Source organism: Macrotis lagotis, chromosome 8 (genome assembly GCF_037893015.1).
Source record: "Macrotis lagotis isolate mMagLag1 chromosome 8, bilby.v1.9.chrom.fasta, whole genome shotgun sequence".
In the NCBI taxonomy this organism is placed as follows: domain Eukaryota; kingdom Metazoa; phylum Chordata; class Mammalia; order Peramelemorphia; family Peramelidae; genus Macrotis; species Macrotis lagotis.
This window is the reverse complement of record NC_133665.1, coordinates 182,437,887-182,457,236: the sequence shown is the minus strand read 5'-3', so window position 1 is coordinate 182,457,236 and position 19,350 is coordinate 182,437,887. Positions and strand designations below refer to the sequence as shown.

The following is a 19,350-nucleotide window of genomic DNA, read 5'->3' as shown; positions in this document are numbered from 1 at the left end:
GTATGTTCTTTTTAAATTGGCTCATTTTCTCCAACTTGAATGAACTTTAAGGTGTTTTCTAAGTCTTGAGACAAAATAATTGCTTTTCTGACATCAGTAAAATCTGACCATTAAAACAGCAGTTGAAAATATATCTTAAAAAACCCTTAAGCCCAATGGGTGAGTACATTCTGTTCTGCGTAGGGTCACTGATGGGCTGGAAGGCTACCAGGATTCTGGAGGCCCATGATGGGGATCCAAAGTGGGAAGGGCTGTCATAGAGGAGAAGGGAGACCACACCGTCTTCTGGGAGAGCCCAGAGGCTTGTGAGGTAAAACTCGGTACCCCCACCAGGGGGAGACAAAGAGAAAAGGGAAAGAGGAAGGGGTGGGGTGGGGTGGGGTCTCTGGGCCTGTGTGCGGAGGTGCCGGGATGTGGGTCCGGGTCTCTAATGGCAGCCGTGCCCCAGCCACCTCCTTCCCAAGTGCAAGGACTCCAGGAGCCGTGAAGCTCACTGTTCACGGGTAATGAAAAGGCATTTGATTAGGGAGCAGAAGACACAGCCTCAAGGCCCCTCCCTCTGAGGACCACCTGGCTGGGCATCCCCCTTGATCCAGCAAGGCCATGACTGAGAATGAATCCCAAAGAAATCCTGAGGGAGGGATGAGAAGGGTCCAAGTAGCAATTTTTGGGGTGTCAGAGAGCTGGAAATGAGCGGCTGGCCGTGATGGATGCCTTCAGGAAAACCTGGGGAGCCTCGCTCCGTGGGACAATGCAGAGGGAAGCAAGCAGACCCCGGGGATGATCACCCACAACAGACACTGTTCTTCTCAGCAATATAGCACCCAGATTCATGATGGAAAATGCCATCTCCCTCCAAGGTTACTATTTCCACTTTTTCTTATCTTTTTCTCTCTCAAGATTTTCCCCTTTTGTTCTGATTCTTCTTTCATAACATGACTAATATGAAAATACATTTAACATGAACCCTCTACCACAATGCTTGCTGCTTTAGGGGGAGAGGAGGAGAAAATTTTACAAAAATGAATGTTGAAGGCAGCGAGGTGGTGCAGTGGATAGAGCACCAGCCCTGGAGTCAGGAGGACCTGAGTTCAAATCCAGCCTCAGACACAATAATTGCCTAGCTGTGTGGCCTTGGGCAAGCCACTTAACCTCATTGCTTTGTAACCCCCCTCCCCCCCAAAAAAGGATGTTGAAAATTATCTTTCCATGTAATTGAAATGGAATAAACAGATTAAGATTAAAAAAAAAAACACCAACAAGGCTTCTCTACCAAAAAGGCTCCTTTATGTCCATGCTGCAGGAGCCCTCCAGAATCCTTGAGAGAGGACCCTGGAGATCTCTCTGCCCTGCACTTGCCCTGGACCCTGGCCCCCGGCCCAGTAGCTCCACAGGTCTTCCTATGGATGGTGAGATCTCCTGATGGCCACCTCTAAGGGTCACCCCATGACGATTCACTCTGGCCCCCAGAGTCCTCGCCCTAGGGTCTCCTGAATCCCCACTGCGAAAGCCACTGGAGCAAGAGCCTGGGGCTGCCCTCATGGCGCCCACTGGAAGCAGGCCCTGGGGACAGACAGTGGGCCTCCCTCCCCTCCTCTGAGGCCTGGGCTTGCTACTCACGCTGCATTTCAATGATCTGCAAGTCTGAACCATTCTCCAGGCCTCCCAGGTCTCCAAAGCTGCCATCGGACCGGGAGAACTTCTGCCTTTCTTCTTCCAACTGCAGCTTCAGCTTTCTGATCTGAAATTAGGATATCCAGACACTGTAATGCCAGGGCACAGCACTATGCCTTCTGGTCATCTGCCAGGCAGGAGCCCAGACATGCCCAGAAGCCCTAGGAATATCTTAGCCACAGCGAGGACCAGAAATGCCATTCGCCTCCCATTTCTGAAGGGGACGCACTGGCCTCAATCTTTAGGGCTGATGTCCATGCTCACCACCTTGTTGGCACCTTCATGGTGAGAGCCCAGCCTCAGCCTGACACCCCTCATCAGAAAGCACATCTGGCAGCAGACTGTCATGGTCACAGTGCTGGACCTGGCACATGGTCTCAACAGGCCCATGACTCAAGAACTCTTTAAGTGCCCAAAGTCCAAGAAAACCTTTGTTCCATATTCTGAGATGGGGATGCTTGGACCCTGTGTCTCACTATCAAGTAACTTTCTGGCATCTCAGTGAGTATTGGAAGCCTGAGAGCCCGCCCCATGGGGGCTACCCCTGCTGGAGACGGAACCTGGAATGAGGCCCGGGTCATGAGGCTCCCTCCCAAGGGGTCTGCTGACTGGGATGGCTAAACCCATCCAACAAATTAGAGGAAAAAAATGCCCATTTCTGGTTAATGTTGGAAAGTAAATCAGAGAAAAGTCATGACTCCCAAAGAAAATTACATCTTGCTTAGAGAAACTGTTTTAGTTTCCTGACCATTGGAGATGTTCAGGCCCTTGGGGCCTTCCAGCCCAACCCTCCTCTTCCCCAACACGGCCTGGGGTACCAGGGACTTGTGACCTCTGAACCTCAGTCACAGTACACCTTTGTCTCCTTATCACACCTCCACCCAAGATGTATAAGAAATTGGACTTAGTTATTACCTGTGACAGTAATTCCTCTTTTTCTCCAGCAAGTTTTCGTAGCCTTACATCTAAGTCAAACAAAAAATTAGAAAGAAAATGGAATTTTAATTATCAGAGTTATTTTTTAATAAGTGAAAATACTTAGAATTTATGGCTGATTACAACATACTCTCTTGAGCACATTTAGAGACATAGTGTGAATTCAAAAAGAAATAAAAATATACTTATATTCGATTCCAAGCACTTAATATCAAATCTCCAATCCTATTTCCACACCACAGATGGAAGTTCCTTAATACCCAGCCCCATCCCAAGGTCAGGGATTTTTCAGTTGAAAGCTAATATGAAGTAGAAAGACACTCATTTAAAACTGGTATCATCCATTAGCAGGAAGGTTAATCCAATAAATAACTCAGTGCTGACAACTTCCAAAGGAAACAGGCTCTAAAATCTCAATTAGAATTCAAAGATATGAGAGATTAGTTAGTGCCCTTCAAGGGGCATGAACCACAATGCTTCCATGTCTGGGTCATGGGCAGCATGGAATGAGGGAAGCCCAGCTGCCGCTCGTCATACCAGCATGGAATCCACAGGGCATCCTGCCCCCTGCCCCCCGCCCCCAACCATATCCACACTAGTTGCCTCAGACTGACGAGTTCTCCAGAACTCTGGGTAGAACAAGACAGGAGGTAGAGGGCTAGTGGTATCTGTCCCCTGGGCACGTGGCTGGCCTGACATAGACTGGTTCCACACCAGCAGCAAGTACCTGGAGCCACCCAAATCTAAACACCTTTGGTGGTGGCAGCCTGACAGCTCTCTGGCTGGTGGGCAACATGCCCATGGGCCTTTTCCTATAAATTACCAGACCTGCAAAGCAACTTCTCCCTCTTCACCCAGTCCCACATGGTTCCTCTTTATGGCTCAATCCCATCTCTTCTGACTAATTGTGCTCCTGTGGCCAAAGGTTCCCTTCAGGTCATTTTAACTGACTGCATCTCCCACCTCCCACAGTCCTTGCTACCATCTCTTGTTCCTTCAGGAAGACCCCAAAGAGAAATCCAGAATTTCTTTCAAAGAAGAATGAGGGTAGCAGTTCTGTTTGAGGTAGCAAAGAATTGGAAATCAAGTAAATGTCCTTCAATTGGGGAATGGCTTAGCAAACTGTGGTATTTGTATGTCATGGAACACTATTGTTCTATTAGAAACCAGGAGGGACGGGGATTCAGGGAAGCCTGGAGGGATTGGCATGAACTGATGCTGAGTGAGATGAGCAGAACCAGAAGAACACTGTACACCCTAACAGCAACATAGGGGTGATGGTCCACCTTGAAGGACTTGCTCATCCCTTCAGTGCAACAACCAGGGACAATTTGGGGCTGTCTGCAATGGAGAATACCATCTGTATCTAGATAAAGAGCCATGGAGTTTGAACAAAGACCAAGGACTATTACCTTAAATTATCTTATTGTCTGATCTTGCTATCTCTCATACGTTATTTTTCCTCCTTAAGGATATGATTTCTCTGTCATCACATTCAACTGAGATCAATGTATACCATAGAAACAATGTAAAGACTAACAGACTGCCTTCTGTGGGGGTGGGGGGAGGGAAGCAAGAATGAGGAAAAATTTTAAGATTCAAAATAAAGAAATAAAATTAAGAATGAGGGGGCTCTCCTGGCACCCTTTCTTTTGAGAATATCCTGCTCTGGGCAGAAGGGCCTCGGTATGTTCAATTATGATTGCATCAACCTTAGAAGAGCTTATCTGTGATTAAGAGATTGACAGGGAACTCAAAAGTCTGCCGCAAGGGCGGAGGAGTGAACGACTCTGACGAGAAGGAAATTTCAAACCAGAGTTCAAGGCTCCTGTTGCTCCTGCAGCGAGCAAAGCCTCTGCTCACTCTTTTCCAGAATGTGTGGATCCAGAATACGCTTCTGTTCAGCTTCCCAACGGCTAAGTCAGGCTTCTTGGCTGGAAGAATGAGCTGACCACTTCCTCAGAGTGAGACCAACATGAATGGCCAAGCACTTTCTGATTCCCATCCAGGTCATGGTCCAGAGGTGGCTGGTGCTGCCTTGGCTTCCCATTAGGGATCTGACTGCCCAGAGGTAGAGACCCCACACAATCCCTGGCATTGCTCTCACCTAGGGGCCCTTCCCCGGCTGACTCCAAGACCTGAGCTGCTTCCTGAGACACCACAGTGATGGCGCCCACCATGGGCTCATGGCTGACATCACCATTTGGAGTTCCATCAGGGATTATAACTAAACCATGTTTCTGAAAGACAAAAAGAAAATCACAAATGAGAGCACAGAAGGAAATAAAACATTTGGTGTGGCGGCTGCCCAACGGAGGCCCAGCCTGGACGTGTGTGAGGGTCTCATTGAGCAGCTGGCCGGTCAGCCATGGAGGTGGGTGGGAGCAGTGGCCTGGGTGCCCAGCCCCCATCAGGGAGTGGACGACCGCTCACCTACCTCTCCTGTCTCCAGGGTTTCCTTCAGCTCGGCCAACTCCTCTCTGAGCGCATCTCGCTCATTCCTAATGCAGTCAAAGGACTCTTTCTGCCTCTCTAGGGCCTGGGTTGGGGCAGTCGCAGGAAAAGAAGAAAGAGTGTGACAGACAGCAGATGTAGACCCCCCAAAGCCCAGCTGAGAAGGGAACAGGAAGTCAGAGGGATCGATCACCATTCTTAGAAGGACAGGTGCTCATGCACGAGCTTGCCATTAGGAACATGCTCACACACAATCACACATGATGACCCACTAGCTTAAGGTTATCTGACTTAACTTAAAGTCTAAGGGAGATGGGGGAAATGATGCCGCCAGATTAAACTGAGGCAGCTGAGAGGCAAAGTGATGAGAGCCCAGGTCTAGAGTCAGGAAGGCTTGAATTCCAGCTGTGCGACCCTGGGCAAGACCTCCCTCCCAAAGCAGGTGCACAGAGCTTGGTCCACACTAGCAACTGCATGTTTGTGTTCTTTGTTACTATTCTTTTTTTTTGTTACTATTCTTAAAAAAAAAAAAAATCAGACACATTTGTTTGATCAAATCAAAAAAGATCACCATAGGCTCAATTCAAACAACTTCAAAAACCTGTTGTTTCTGATCATGGCTGTCATATTTCTAAGACAGGAGGTCAAAAAGATTCCCCAGCCACCTAGGACGAACTGGTGGAAATGGAAAGAAGCTCACATTTTCAGATTCCTTCTCTACTACTATTAGTGGCTTAAAAACTGACCTTGCCTTATAGTGACCTGGGCCCCTAGACTTTCAGCTCCTCAGGGACTGGGTCCCCAGGTTGTGCAAACAGTAGCCACTTTGAGATGTGTATGGAACTGAATTCACTTTGACCTATAAAATAACCAAATCATTATTTATTTTTCTAGTATAACTACAAAATTCAAATGAAAAAATTACAAGACTGCTTCAAAGTATATGGTGCCTCCCTTCTGGAACACAAAGCCACAGCTCAGAATGGGCACACAGCACAATGAAGCTTAGGGGGGGCAACCCAGCTGCCTTTTCTGTGGTACGTGAGGGGGGTGCCCCTCACCAGAACCTCTGAGGAAGGCAGAGCAGGCTGAATGAGCCTGGCATCATGATCAGGAGACAGGTCCAGAGAAGTACCTGGCTCTTCTGAAGCCAAGTCCTGTGTTCTTCTCAGCACCCACCTAGCATGGGGAGTGAGTCTTAAAATTCATCCTCAGGGTCTAATCAAAACATCCTTAACTCTTTAAAATGCATGAGTCCGGTATTCCTGGAAATTTCTGGCTAAGTCCCTTGAGCTGAACCTCTCATCCAGGTGAGCTGGCTCCCAAGAGCAGGGCAGCGGAAATGGGCCAGGCCCTGGGCTCCTGGCCACGTGCGTGGCTCCGAGGCTCAGCAGGACCCCGGGACAAGGCCTGGACCAGGCAGCCTCTGGAGGAGAGGGCCAGCTCCCCGAGGGCAGGGGCTGCTCGCCTCCGAGTGCTAATCAAATGTTCCCTGGCTTAACGAGGACCGGCTGGCAGACTTCCTAATGAAATGCACAGAGGCACCTTCACATCTGCTCTGAGCTCCCGCAGGCCTGGCCCGCGCCGCTAATCTCATTGTACCCATCGGCGGCATGCAGAACATGCAAGGCAGTAAACAGGACCATGGTTGCTAAGCAACCACATGCTCCTCTGTACCAGCTCTTGAACAAAGGTGGCTCCATGCAGGATTAGGGAGGAACAGACCGATATGGACCCAGGAAAGGGAGCCTTGTCCCACCTGGGGGGTGGGGGGGGCAGGTTGAGTTTTGTTCTGAAGGGACTTTCACTTTTCTCTTCCTGGATTTGGAGATGGGAGGAGAAAAAGTCGCCCATTCAATCGACTCATTTCACTAGGAATCAGAAACCTCTTCAAATACTTTCTGGTGCAATCAAATGAATTGAAAATAGTCTTAACAACAGAGTGATTACACCAATCATTATGAACACTGACCTTGGGTTTCCTAGAAAACAACTCTTTAAAAATATAATTATTTTTAAAATGGAATCACACTAGTTCTTGAGACCAAAAAGTATGGCAGGCAGAATTCAGTGCCAAAGGGGAGTTGAGCCCTTGAGCAGGCTGCCCACCCTGGGGCAAAACCTCTTTCTCCAAGAGTGTGAGTCAATCTCTCATGGGGCAGGTTCAGTGGGCAGCCCACAGGAGGCAGAGGGGAAGTTCAAGAGGAGTCAGACCAACATGCCACTTGGGCCTACGGGCATCTTCTACTGGTGACACAGCTAAATTCAAAGACTGAAACAAGTTTCAGACTTGTGTCTTGTAAATGGTGATTTAATATGTTTTTCATGTAACCAGACCCCCACACCCATCAGGACCAAAAAACCCCAAGAGTTAACTGTGCCCATTAGAGAAGACCGGCCACTTTAGATTTGAGGAATGCAGGGGCCATGAGGCCAAGTTCTCTTACAAAGGGTCCCTTTGGGGCAGGTGCCATTTTAAGGCAACAACAGGCATGGCCCATGAAGCCAAAACTTGCCTGAATGAATGATTTTGGAGTGAAGATCCTTTCAGTTCTGACATGGCTCGGGATAAAACTGGGGAGGGAAAAACCCAACCAAAATGCTAATAAATGTCAAAGGTAAACATCAAACCCTTCAGTCTTTCTTTATTGGAAAAGCTTTTTTACAGTAAAATCTAGGCATCAGATTTCCCTTCAGGTCCTAGAAGAATGTTTTAAATCTTCCCAGCCAAAGGATTTATGTGACATTAAAGGGGTTTTATTCTTCCGCTTCATTTCTTTGGCTGCAGCAGCTCTGGCCTCCCTTCTGGGTTGGGACTGAAATGTCCAGGGCCCTGAGGGCCCCGTGACTGGCTGACACTCCTGCCCTACCACTGAGGAGCATTATCAGGGGGCTCTGGACCTGCCCAAAGTGCTATCTGCAGAGTGGTTCTTCTGAATGAAGAGAGACTCCTTATGGGAGGCATTTCACATTTGATGCTGATCAAATATGTAGATACAATCACAATATACATTTTTTGGAGGGTAGGGTAGGGAAATGGAAAAACTAAACCATATTGGTCTGTTCCAAATCAGCAAAATTTCCCCAAAGCCCAATTTCTTCTCATACCCCAATTTTTTTATCTTTCCAAATAAGTGTCTCCTGGAGGTCAAACAACTCTTTGGTTATGGTGTCTACTCTCTGCTGCATGCATCGCTTCTCCTGCAGGGAAAGAAATATCCAAGAAGCAGAAAGAAAACAGGAGGCGAGGGGACCAGAAAACAAGGAAAGAAACCGCCCCTCAAGGTGGCCAAGGAAGAGAGATGCAGAGCGGGATGAGGTGGTTTTGCAGAGGAGGTGGTGGCACCCACGCCACAGTGATCCTTCCAAGATCACTCAGCTGCTCAAGCCCAGCAAGCTCCAAGCACCAAGTCATGTCCATTCCCACACACTAAATACTCTGTATGTCTCCACAAAAGGCCAGAGGCCCAAGAACAAAGATGGGATCCAAGACTAGAATCATGTGACTTCACGTCATCTCTCTTTTCAAAATGGCACAAAGAGCCAAGGAACCACTGAAATTACAGTCCTCCAGTAGGGCAACAGCAGAGCCCCTAGGACCCATGCCCCGCTCTGAGGGCTGGCTACTGATTCTCGTCTACACAGCAGAGAAGACTACTGATTGTTGCCTTCCAAAAGGCCAAGCCCTCCTCAAGGAGAGAGGCTCAACAATTGTGCCCAAGGTCCAGACTCCAATGGTCTCTACTCACTGAGCCAATAAAAGGGACCCCCGCATACATTCACCACTCACCAGACACTTTCTCATCTTACCACAGAACGTGGCATGTCATCTTCTTGGGAACATCACCATCAGTGACTTGGCAAGTCACTTAATGAACCAGTGTTCATTAAGAATTCATAATGAGGGGCGGCTAGGTGGTGCAGTGCATAAAGCACCGGCCCTGGAGTCAGGAGTACCTGGGTCCAAATCTGACCTCAGACACTTAATAATTACCTAGCTGTGTGGCCTTGGGCAAGCCACTTCACAATGAATTCAAAGTCAAGCAAGAAAATTTAAACCTTCAAACCTGGGCCTGCTCTAAACAGGCCCTGATTCCCCCAGCGCTCCACAGCAGAGCCCTGGGTCTTGGGGGGAATTTCTGGGTGCTCCTGCTTCCCTTTGGTCTCCCCTCCCACCTTCATCTCCCACTTCTCTGTGATTCTTGCCTCCCACCTGCTCACACCCACACCTGAGCTCCAAGAATAAACCAGAAGAGGAAGACTCAACTACATTACATTCTTGCCATGATATGGTACATGGGCATAAAAATAGTGGCAGAAGGGGCATGAAGAAAATGAAAATTCTCTAAAGAAAAAGGCCAAACAAATGACACTTGGGGTAACTCACCCACAAACAAGTCACGGACGATGGACACAATAAAAAAGCAGAGTGGGGATTACAGACAAACAACAGCTCCAGGGGAAAGTCTGTCTAGGAAACAAGAGGGAGCTTCCAAGAACATCCCATCTGCCTCCCTGAAGCCTCCTCGGCATGGGCATCTCAGCAGGAAACACAACCACTGAGCCAGAAAGAAGCCCTGGCTCTCACAGCAAGTCTGAGCATTGCATCAAGTCTACAAAGTCCCTGCTCCCTTTAGGAAAGGAGAGAAAAACCAAGAGGAAGGGCCAGTGGGGGGAGTGCAAAGGTCAAGATGAGCTACCTAACAGAGAAATCTGCCTTTGATGAGCAGGCTCAAGAAGGAGAACCATGGGTCTCATGCTCTCCCTTCTGGGTTGTGACCCAGAGATCCAGAAGGATGGCCACTTTCCTGCAGCTCCCTCGGGGGACAGAGGAGAGACAAGAGAAGACGCCAGGGCTCTGGCATTCCCAGGCTATTCCCAGGTAGACCCCTCCCTCACCCCCTCACCCCCAGCTGCCCCTACCTCAATGAGCTCATCCCGCTGCCGCAAGCCCTCCTTGAGCATCTCCATCTTGTGCTGAAGCACAGCGCATAGATGCTTCTGCCGCTCCAGCTCCTGTTGGTGGACAGACAAGATCCCATTCACCTACCTTGGAAAACCAAGCCCCCAATTCCAACTCCACGGTCAGCTAAAATCAATGGGCACCCACAAGGCGTGATGGGCTTTTTGCCTAAGGTGGCTCTTTCCATGGTTATGAAACATGAACAATGGGGTGCTTTAAGTCTCTAGACTCTCAAAGCAGGCTGAGGAATAAGGACACCCCAATGAAACAACCTAGAGAAAAAGGCTACTGTGGGGGTGGGGGCAGTGAGAGCGGATGTGAACGTGCTAACACAGGGGCAGCACCTTACAGGAAGGAGGAACGATGGTATGGAAAGAATCATAAATACAAAGGTCCCCCGGATCACTGCTTCTTATGGCAATGTCAGGATTAGCTTTGGAAAATAAATAAATAAAATAAAATGACTGCTTTAAGCTGACCCTTGAGGAACTGAGCCACACGCTAAGCTGACAATGCCCCAATATTCTTTTCATTTCATGTTGTGGAAGTGAGGGATTCTCCTGGCGGGGGGAGCAGCACAGGCTCCATGCTCTACCGTGGAGCTCCCAATATGACACTGCATAACTTTCTCATGGGTTTTTCCCCAAAACACCAACATTTCCTGCTTCTAATGGTCCAGAACAACTCATTACTTCACTTTGAGCACTGGCAGCAGGAGGCGCCATGGCTTGTCATCAAGGAGACCCGGCACTGGCAAATGGGGCAAGTGCCATTGGCTCTTCCTGGGCCAGGTTCTCAAGGGGTTGGGTTCAACTCTAGCTGCGGATGACCCTTCCATGTGTCCCTTGACCGAGTACCCTCATTTTTTTTTCCAGAGGAACTAAACAGAGGTTCAGGGGACCCCTGCTTCTTTAAAACAATGGATTTCCAACAATAGAAGGTCCGCAGCTGGTGGACTATTCCTCTTCTGCACTTTTTATTCACTCTGTTCCTGAGTTATAAACTCAGGACTCTAATTCTCTTAGCCCCTGAGCTCCACCTGCCATTATTCTCAAGTAACCAATGTTTCCTCCAACCAAGAGACTGCTGCTTCACTTGATCAGTAAAGGATCTATACCATTTGTAGAAATAACTGAATTTGTCAGGTCATTTATGGAATGATCCCAGTCACTGAAAAATGGGGAATAATGAACAAAGAGTAGGCTCCAAAGCTTCTGGTGGTCAGATCTGTGACCTACTTCTAAGCAAGCAAGGCAAAACTCTCAGTACCAGAGAACCGGGTCTCGCCAAGAATGGTGCGACAGGTCTTGGATCCTCCCAGGCCCAGGTTGCCTGAGGAGGGGAAAGCAGCACCCAGGTCAGCAGGTGGGCAGGTGCCCAGCCAAGACTTACCTTGGATTTCTCTTCATTCTCCCGGTAGAATTCTGCCATCTGTTCTTCTTGGCCCTCAAGCACATCCTTCAGCGTATCCACTTGGTAGATCAAATTGTTTTTCTCATTGTCAAGCTGGGCATTGGAAACCATGGCTTTCTTGTATTTCTCCTCCACGGCCGCTAAAGAGTCCTAAGGGTAAGGCATAAGGAGGGGCTTCAGGGCCCAGGAAAGCAGGCTTATGGAGCCAACCTGAACCTCAGGCTGGAATGGTGGAGAACAGCACAGAAATGCCCATAGGATCAATGTTCTTGCAGAAGACGGGCATTTAGTAACACACATAAACACACACACACACACATATCCATGAAAGCTAGTCATTCCTGAGGTTTTATAGGTAGAAAAGCATCCTCAACGATCCAGGAACTGTCGGGGGCAGTTGGGATGGCCAAGGATAAGGCCGTCCTGGTCTAACTAGGGGGCAGACTCTGACCTCCTTGGGAGCAACTCGGACATCCATATGCATGGTTTGTACAATGAAGTGTGCTCCTGTTACCAGTGGATGTTTATTCACTTCAAAAGTTTTAGTAACATGCAGAGAGGACCTCTCTCACCACAGGAATTCCTAACTCTCTTGGAATTTGGCTTGTATTTTTAATATTTTTTCAAGAATTTGATATGTTAGAGTCTATAAAGCATATGAACTTGTCTGTAAATAACCATTTCTAATCTTCAATTAAAAGTTTCAAAGTAAATAAGCAGTACTTGTAAAAATATGACTGCTTTTAAAATAATGAAAACTTTTTATTTAAATCTCTGTATAAAAAGTCTTATCCTGTTTAAGGGTAAAGTTTTTACTTAAGAGCAATTTTCCAACTAAAACTAAGGACTAAATAAACAACTAAATATATAGCTGAGAAAATGTGGATCCATGGTTTTTTTTCCTCCTGGAGACTACTCCTTGATCCATCCAAAGAAATATTAGTTATCAAGAGTAGCAGAAAAATAGAACAAAACTTCTTTATAGCTTGGTCTCACCTAAAAACCTCTAAGAGGTGGGGAGGGAGGACCCGTCTAGGTCCAGGATCTCACACCCTTCAGGACCGTTATATTCCGGGCATACATAGAGGACAGAGTGGAGAGCTATGCCATGAAATAAGGCATCATAAAGCAGCTCTTTTCGTAGAGGCTAAGAACTGGAAATTGAGAGGACGCCCCACCAATGGGGGAATGGCTGAACGAGTTGTAGTACATGATTATGATGGAATGTTAGTATGCTCTAAGAAATGACATTCTCTAAGCATGGCTTCAGAAAAACCTGAATTTACATAAACTGATGTACAGTGAAGTGAGTCAAACCAGGAGAACACTGTACACAGTAACGGTAATATTGTTCGATGAAGAACTGTGAATGACTTAGCTACTCTCAGCTAATGGTGATCCAAAACCCAGGGAAAGAATTAGCACCATCTTAATACAGTCTGAAACATATTCCTTGTCTCTTTCTTATTTGAGTCTTTTTGTATGAAAGAACTAATATGGAAAGATTTTACATGATGTGGATTATTTTTTATCTCAGGGAAGGAAGAGAAGGAAGGAGGAAACCCAAACTTTCAAAAAAAAGTTTAAAAATTATTTTAATATGTAATTGGGGAAAAATATTTTTTAAAATGGTAGCTAGAAGACTGATTTTTCTTCCTTTCCTCCATTTGATGGCTGTTTCCTCTCTAAGTTCCTGGGGCACAGAAGCTGCCATCAACAATGTTTTCTTTTCTCAAGAATCACAACTGACTAAATAGTCAGGTCTACTAGTGTATCTGTGTACAACTGTTGAGAAGCCCCTACCTCAAGGCAGTCACAGATTTGAACTGGATGCATCACAAGTTTCTTTCCAAGTACTCACAGAGACCAAAGGAAGGCAGGCAGGGCAAGGATAAAGTCACAAGGGCTGAGCCCAGGTTGATGTTAAAAGAACAAGAATAATGTTTGTACTTCATTTTTTTTTAGGGTTTTTTTTTTGCAAGGCAATGGAGTTAAGTGGCTTGCCTAAGGCCACACAGCTAGGTAATTATTAAGTGTCTGAGAGCGGATTTGAACTCAAGTACTCCTGACTCCAGGGCCAGTGTTCTATCCACTGCGCCACCTAGCCACCCCACTATACTTCCATTTTTGAAGGCCACCTTGACATCAGGGAAGTGATGCCATGACAAGTATGTGAATTGGATTGGAGTGAGAAGCTGTACTAAGTCACCAACCTCACTTTCTCTCCCAGAGCCATCTGGTCCAGTGGTTAGATAGGAATCAAGATGACTGGAGATGACCCTGGTTTGAGGCATTCAGGGTGAAGTGACTTGCCCAAGGTCACACAGCTAGTAAGAGTCAAATATCTGAGGCTGGATTTGATCTCCTGTCCTCCTGACTCCAAGGCCAGGGCTCTAAACACTGATCCACCTAGATGCCCAGAAGAATAAGAAAGAGCAATGACAGAGGATGAAGGAAAAACAGAAAAACCTGTAGGAATAACTGAATGGAGGAAGGGGAATGAAGAAACTTTAGGCTGGGCAAGATGAGGAAAATGGCAACAGTGTTCAAAGAAACTGTAAAGTAACAAAGAAAAACCAGTTTGAAGTGAGTAGTTTGCTTTTAGACACATTCATTTCCAGATATCGCTGGGCCAAGCACAACAGTAGACACACACACACACACACACACACACACACACACACACACACAAATACACAGGGTAGATGGAACACTAGACTTAAGAGTCCAGAAAAGAGAGGGTTAACTCCTGCCTCTGATCCTGGCTAACTGTGTGGATCCTTCTATTTCTCTGCCTCAGTTTTCTCATCTAATACTTACATCACCTCCCCTTAGGGGGCTGTGGTCAGGCTCAAATGAGACTGTCCCGTGACTCTTGGCAAACTTGAAAATGCCTCATTTCTAGGGCAGCTTGTCATCAGATTAGAACCCTAGAAATGCCTGCAGACATCAATAGGAGAATTCTCTCCTTGAAATTTATAAAATCGGGGCAGCTAGGTGGCACAGTGGACAGAGCAGGGGCCTTGGAGTCAGGAGTACCTGAGTTTAAATCTGGCCTCAGATACTTAATAATTATTTAGCTGTGTGACCTTGGGCAAGCCACTTAACCCCATTGCCTTGTAAAAACTAAAGGAAAAAAACTAAAAAAAAAAAAAAAAAAAAGGAAATTTATAAATCTGGGCCTATCACACTTGGAGATCACAAAAGTGGAGCTTCTAGGGAAAGAAAGACAATGGCAAATGGGGAGGAGGAATAACAGCTCTAGTTGGGAAGGAGAGAGGTCACAACTAGAAAGACCATTCTGATAATACAATCCAATGGAAGTTGAAGGCAGAGTCAGTCTGGACGAATGGCCTCAGGACACACATTAACTCCGGCTCCTCTGGGAAGACTGAGTAAATGCCCTCCACTTCGCTGTCCAAGTCAAATTCCATGAAGCATCCATTCAGACCTAGGCAGAGATACGGGCAGCAGGTAGGTCTCATCTAATGCTTCTTTGCTGTATAGACCAGTCAACCTTGGAGTGTTGGTGCTCAACAATGCCATCCACAAAGAGAGTTTCTGTTCTGGAGACGATCACCATGCAAAACGAGTCTTCTTCCATCCTAGACTCTGCAATGGATCTCTCCCATCACAGTGGCAAAGACCTTCAGTAAGTCAGTCTGTCCTGCTTGGTGCAGCCCTAAACAGGATCACATCTGTGAGTCCATCCCTTCAGTGTATGTATAGACAAGGCAGATGATAACTTTACATAAATGGGAGACTAGGCGTTGGGCTGGTAGTCGCTTATGTTCTCTTGGGATCAAAGTCCATGAACATCCTCAAGGCCCCCTTCAGAACCTCACAGTTCCTCCCCCCATGCCCCATCCTTTCACTGGCTGTCCCTGATATCTATCTACTGGCTTCAAGTCTCACTAGAATCTTGCCTTCCACAAGACGAGTCTCCTAGTCCCCCTTCCAGGGTACTGCCTTCCCTCCAAGACCACCTCTCGTTTACAATGCTTGCACGTTGAAGCTTGGGTCTAGATGTTGTCTCTCCCATGAGAATGGAGCTGGTTTTGCTTTTTTATGTCCAGCGTCTGGTAGTGTTTGACCTAACCTGAGGGCGATGGAGAAGTGCATAGTGGGGAAAGCAGGTGCAACCTAAATATAAGCCGCAAAGAACTCTGGAGAAGAGGAGAAAGGAGGGATGCCATTAAGTAACAATATGACAGAAAGATAAGGACTGATCAGGGGCAAGAGGGAGAAATGATGGGGGAATGGAGAGCAGTGGGCTACCGTAGAGGTCTTGGGAGGACATGGATCAAAGGCTTGTAGGATGGGTGGTTATCAATGACTGTGACTTGAACTGGTGAAGGGGAGCTCAGCTGAGAGGGTCACGGGCTGTCTGGGCAGATTTTGGGAAACAACCTCCCCAAACACAAAGATGCCCCAAATGGTCAGGGAAGGCATGGGACACCTAGGCTCCAGTCCACATATATGAAGCCCTGCAATATGAGGCCAGAAACTCTGCACTAGCTATAGTGAAGGAGACGGAAGGTCAGGGCAGATGGAGTCCAGAGACCCAGAATTCTGGCACTGCCCAAGGAGGGAGGGGAAGCAGAGGGCTCCCACCCTGTCTATCTTGTATCATCAGTCCAATTCTCGGCCATGGGGGGGGCTAAGGGAATCTTGAGAAGAATGTTCCCTAAAATGAGGATGGAGAACAGACATCACTTTTGTCAATTCTGACTGAATCCAGATTAAAAGGAGGTTTTAACATAAAACTTAGTTCTTCACTACTAAGCTTGGCAAACATTAAATATTCACCCAGTCTGAGGGCACATATTACTCTTAAAGGGAAAACCAAAGTGCCAGTTAGTCAGTTCTCTTGTTCTGCTGCTGGACTTCTCCTCCTCCTCCTCTTCCTCCTCCTGCAGGGAGTCGGAACTGATGATCACAGCACTTTAGAGCTACAAGGAACCTCCAGATTCATGGATATGGGTAAACTCCACCATTTCAGAGCTGAGGAAATGGCTGAATGAGGACATCATTCAAATACATAAGGACAGGTGGCCCTTTCTCCATAGCCAACAAGAAACCAGGTCTCCAGATATTCAGACAGAAAGCCCGGAGTAGGAGCTCTTTGGTATGCTAAATCACCTTCAAGAAATGCCTTTTTAGGGGCAGCTAGGTGGCGCAGTGGATAAAGCACCAGCCTTGGACTCAGGAGTACCTGGGTTCAAATCCAAACTCAGACACTTAATAATGACCTAGCTGTGTGGCCTTGGGCAAGCCACTTGACCCCATTTGCCTTGCAAAATCCTAAAAGAAAAAAAATGCCTTTTTACCTCAACACATTCAATGTATAGCAGGGAAACAATGCCAAGATCATCAGACTACCTTCTGTGGAGGGATGGGGGGAGGGGAGGGTGGGGGTAAAATTGTAAATTCAAAACCTTATACTACGATTGTAAATAAATGGAAAACTAATAAAATATTTTAAAAAATCATAATTTAAATGAAGCTACTCAAAGGAAAGTCACTTAGGAAGGGTCGCCATTTTTTTTAAGTTTTTTGCAAGGCAAATGGGGTCAAGTGGCTTGCCCAAGGCCACACAGCTAGGTCATTATTAAGTGTCTGAGGCCGGATTTGAACTCAGGGACTCCTGACTCCAGGGCTGGTGCTTTATCCACTGCGCCACCTAGCCGCCCCAGGGTCACCATTTTTACTGACCCTGCAGTCATGGGCTAATATGCCAAGCTGAGCTCTGATGGGTCTGCCAGCTACACTGGGCACAGGGCTAACAACAAAATCAAAGGGACCTAGGAATTTATAAGATAATGTCTTTATGATGCTCAAATGGATTTAGCTTTGGCTGAGAAGAAAAATTTGTCTACAAAGGCAGACGAATAACAGGTCCCAGGAATTAAGGGGGGGAGGTGGTTGTAGGGAAGGGCATTTTAATGATAGAAACTTTAAAACTCAAAAGTGCAAAAAAAAAAAAATTCTGACCATGTGCTTGATCTTAGCCTGACTCTCCAGGCTCCCCTCCCCTCCCCTCCTATGAGTAACAGGACCAAAGGTTGAAAGTAAGTCACTTTCCCCTCTGTGGGCTGTTTTTCTGGTGTATGATATTCTGAGCCTGGTAGTCCAGATGATGTGGGTTTAACCCAGCAGATCCCCTTGCCTGTCCTAGCTGACCCAGTGTGGTGTGACCGGGGCTTCTGCCCTGCCGTCATCCATTCCAGTGTGTGATATTTTGGCCTGGGGTATCTGATCCCATCCACCCCCCTGGCAGACAGATCTCCACACCAGGCTTTTCCATACTGGGTGTCTTTGGGTGGCTTAGCTCCTTTAGGCCTCCACTAAGATGGGAGCATTCCCAATGGGGTCCATGGCTCATCTCAAGGCCCAACTTCAGTGTTCCAATTTAGAGCAATGATGAATGCCCGCTGACTGGCCACCCTTCTAGACCACTGAGGTCTGCTAAGAAAGAAGGTCAACATGGTTCACAAGAGCCAGTTTTCGAAACACAACACAAAGATTGGCTCCCGGGGTAATACTTTGCAAGTACTATTGAACTTTTGTTTTGAATTAAAGATGAATTGCAATTCCTTTTCTTGGTTCTGTCATGTGCAGCTCTTTGGCCCATGGCTATCTCCTCCACTGTCTTTTGAAGTCTGCCCAAGTTCATGTTTCCAAGACACTATTCTCTAGCCATCCCAACCTCTGCAGACCTCTTCTCCTTTTGCCATCAATCTTTCCCAACTTCAGGGCCTTTTCCAATCTCATCATCTCATTATATGGTCGTGTTTAAGCTACAGCTTCAGGATTGAACCTCTTAGTGAATAGGCTGAATTAAGTACTGACTGATTAGATCTCCTTACTCAAGAGACTCTCAAAAGTTTCCTCCAGCACCATAACTCAAAAGCATCAATTCTGCAGTGTCAGTTTTCCTTTATAGTCCAACTCTCACCGTCATAAACTGATAATGGAAAAGACTATTATAGACTTTTGTGGGCAAAGTGATGTCTGTCTTTTAGTCTGCTGTCTAGATTTGCCAGGGCTTTCCTTCCAAGGAGTAAACATCTTTTAATTTCATGGCCATAACTGTCCATATCATTTTAAAAAACTAACAGAGATCCTTTGATTATCTCAATAGATGCCAAAAAAAGCTTTTGACAAATTATAGCACCCATTCCTATTAAAAATACTAGAGAGAGAGAGAGAGAGAGAAGGAATAAATGGAGTTTTTCTTAAAATGATAAGCAATATCTATCTAAAACCATCAGCAAGCCTTATATGGAATGGAAATAAGCAAGAAGCCTTTCTCCTAAGATCAGGGTGAAACAAGGATGTCCACTATCATCCCTATTTATTCAATATTATACTAGAAACTTCAACTTTAACAAGAAGAAAAGAAATTGAGGGAATCAGAATAAGCAATGAGGAAGCAAAACTATCATTTGTTGCAGATGATATAACGGTATTCTTAGAGAATCCCAGAGAATCAGAGAAAATCAGAGGAAAAAATGATTTGAAACAATTAACCACTTCAGCAAAGTTGCAGGATATAAAGTAAACCCACATAAATTATCAGCATTTCTAGAAATTACTTACAAGGCCCAGCAGTGAGAGACAGAGAGAAATTCCATTTAAGGTAACTGTATTCAACCCAAAATACTTGGGAGTCTACCTGCCAAGACAAACTCAGAAACTAGGTGATACAATTACAAACTTCTTACACAAATAAAGTCAGATCTAGTTTCATGGCTAAGTCACTTTCTGCAGTGATCTTTGAGCCCAAGAATATAAAATCTGAAACTGCCTCCAATTCTCCTCCCTGTTTGCCAGGAAGTAACGGCCAGCTGACAAGATGCTGATGTTAAGTTTTGCCCTCATCAAGAGGTTGCCTCAATTCCTCTTCG

General features: G+C 46.4%; 1 protein-coding gene across 22 annotated transcripts in view; it reads right to left on the bottom strand.

Moving 5' to 3' along the window:
* The window catches only part of LRRFIP2 (LRR binding FLII interacting protein 2), a 94,121-nt gene that overhangs the window by 3,437 nt on the left and 71,334 nt on the right, over positions 1-19,350 (bottom strand). For 13 of the 22 annotated variants that reach the window (XM_074199073.1, XM_074199080.1, XM_074199081.1 and 10 more), the window contains 7 exons: positions 11,420-11,590; positions 9,988-10,080; positions 8,173-8,265; positions 5,048-5,149; positions 4,718-4,850; positions 2,590-2,639; positions 1,621-1,741 (listed from right to left, as the gene is read on the bottom strand). In XM_074199073.1, coding sequence (XP_074055174.1) covers positions 1,621-1,741; positions 2,590-2,639; positions 4,718-4,850; positions 5,048-5,149; positions 8,173-8,265; positions 9,988-10,080; positions 11,420-11,590 — 763 coding nt within the window. The remainder of the gene's footprint in view (positions 1-1,620; positions 1,742-2,589; positions 2,640-4,717; positions 4,851-5,047; positions 5,150-8,172; positions 8,266-9,987; positions 10,081-11,419; positions 11,591-19,350) is intronic. The other 9 variants (XM_074199082.1, XM_074199086.1, XM_074199088.1 and 6 more) reach the window with 2 other exon arrangements.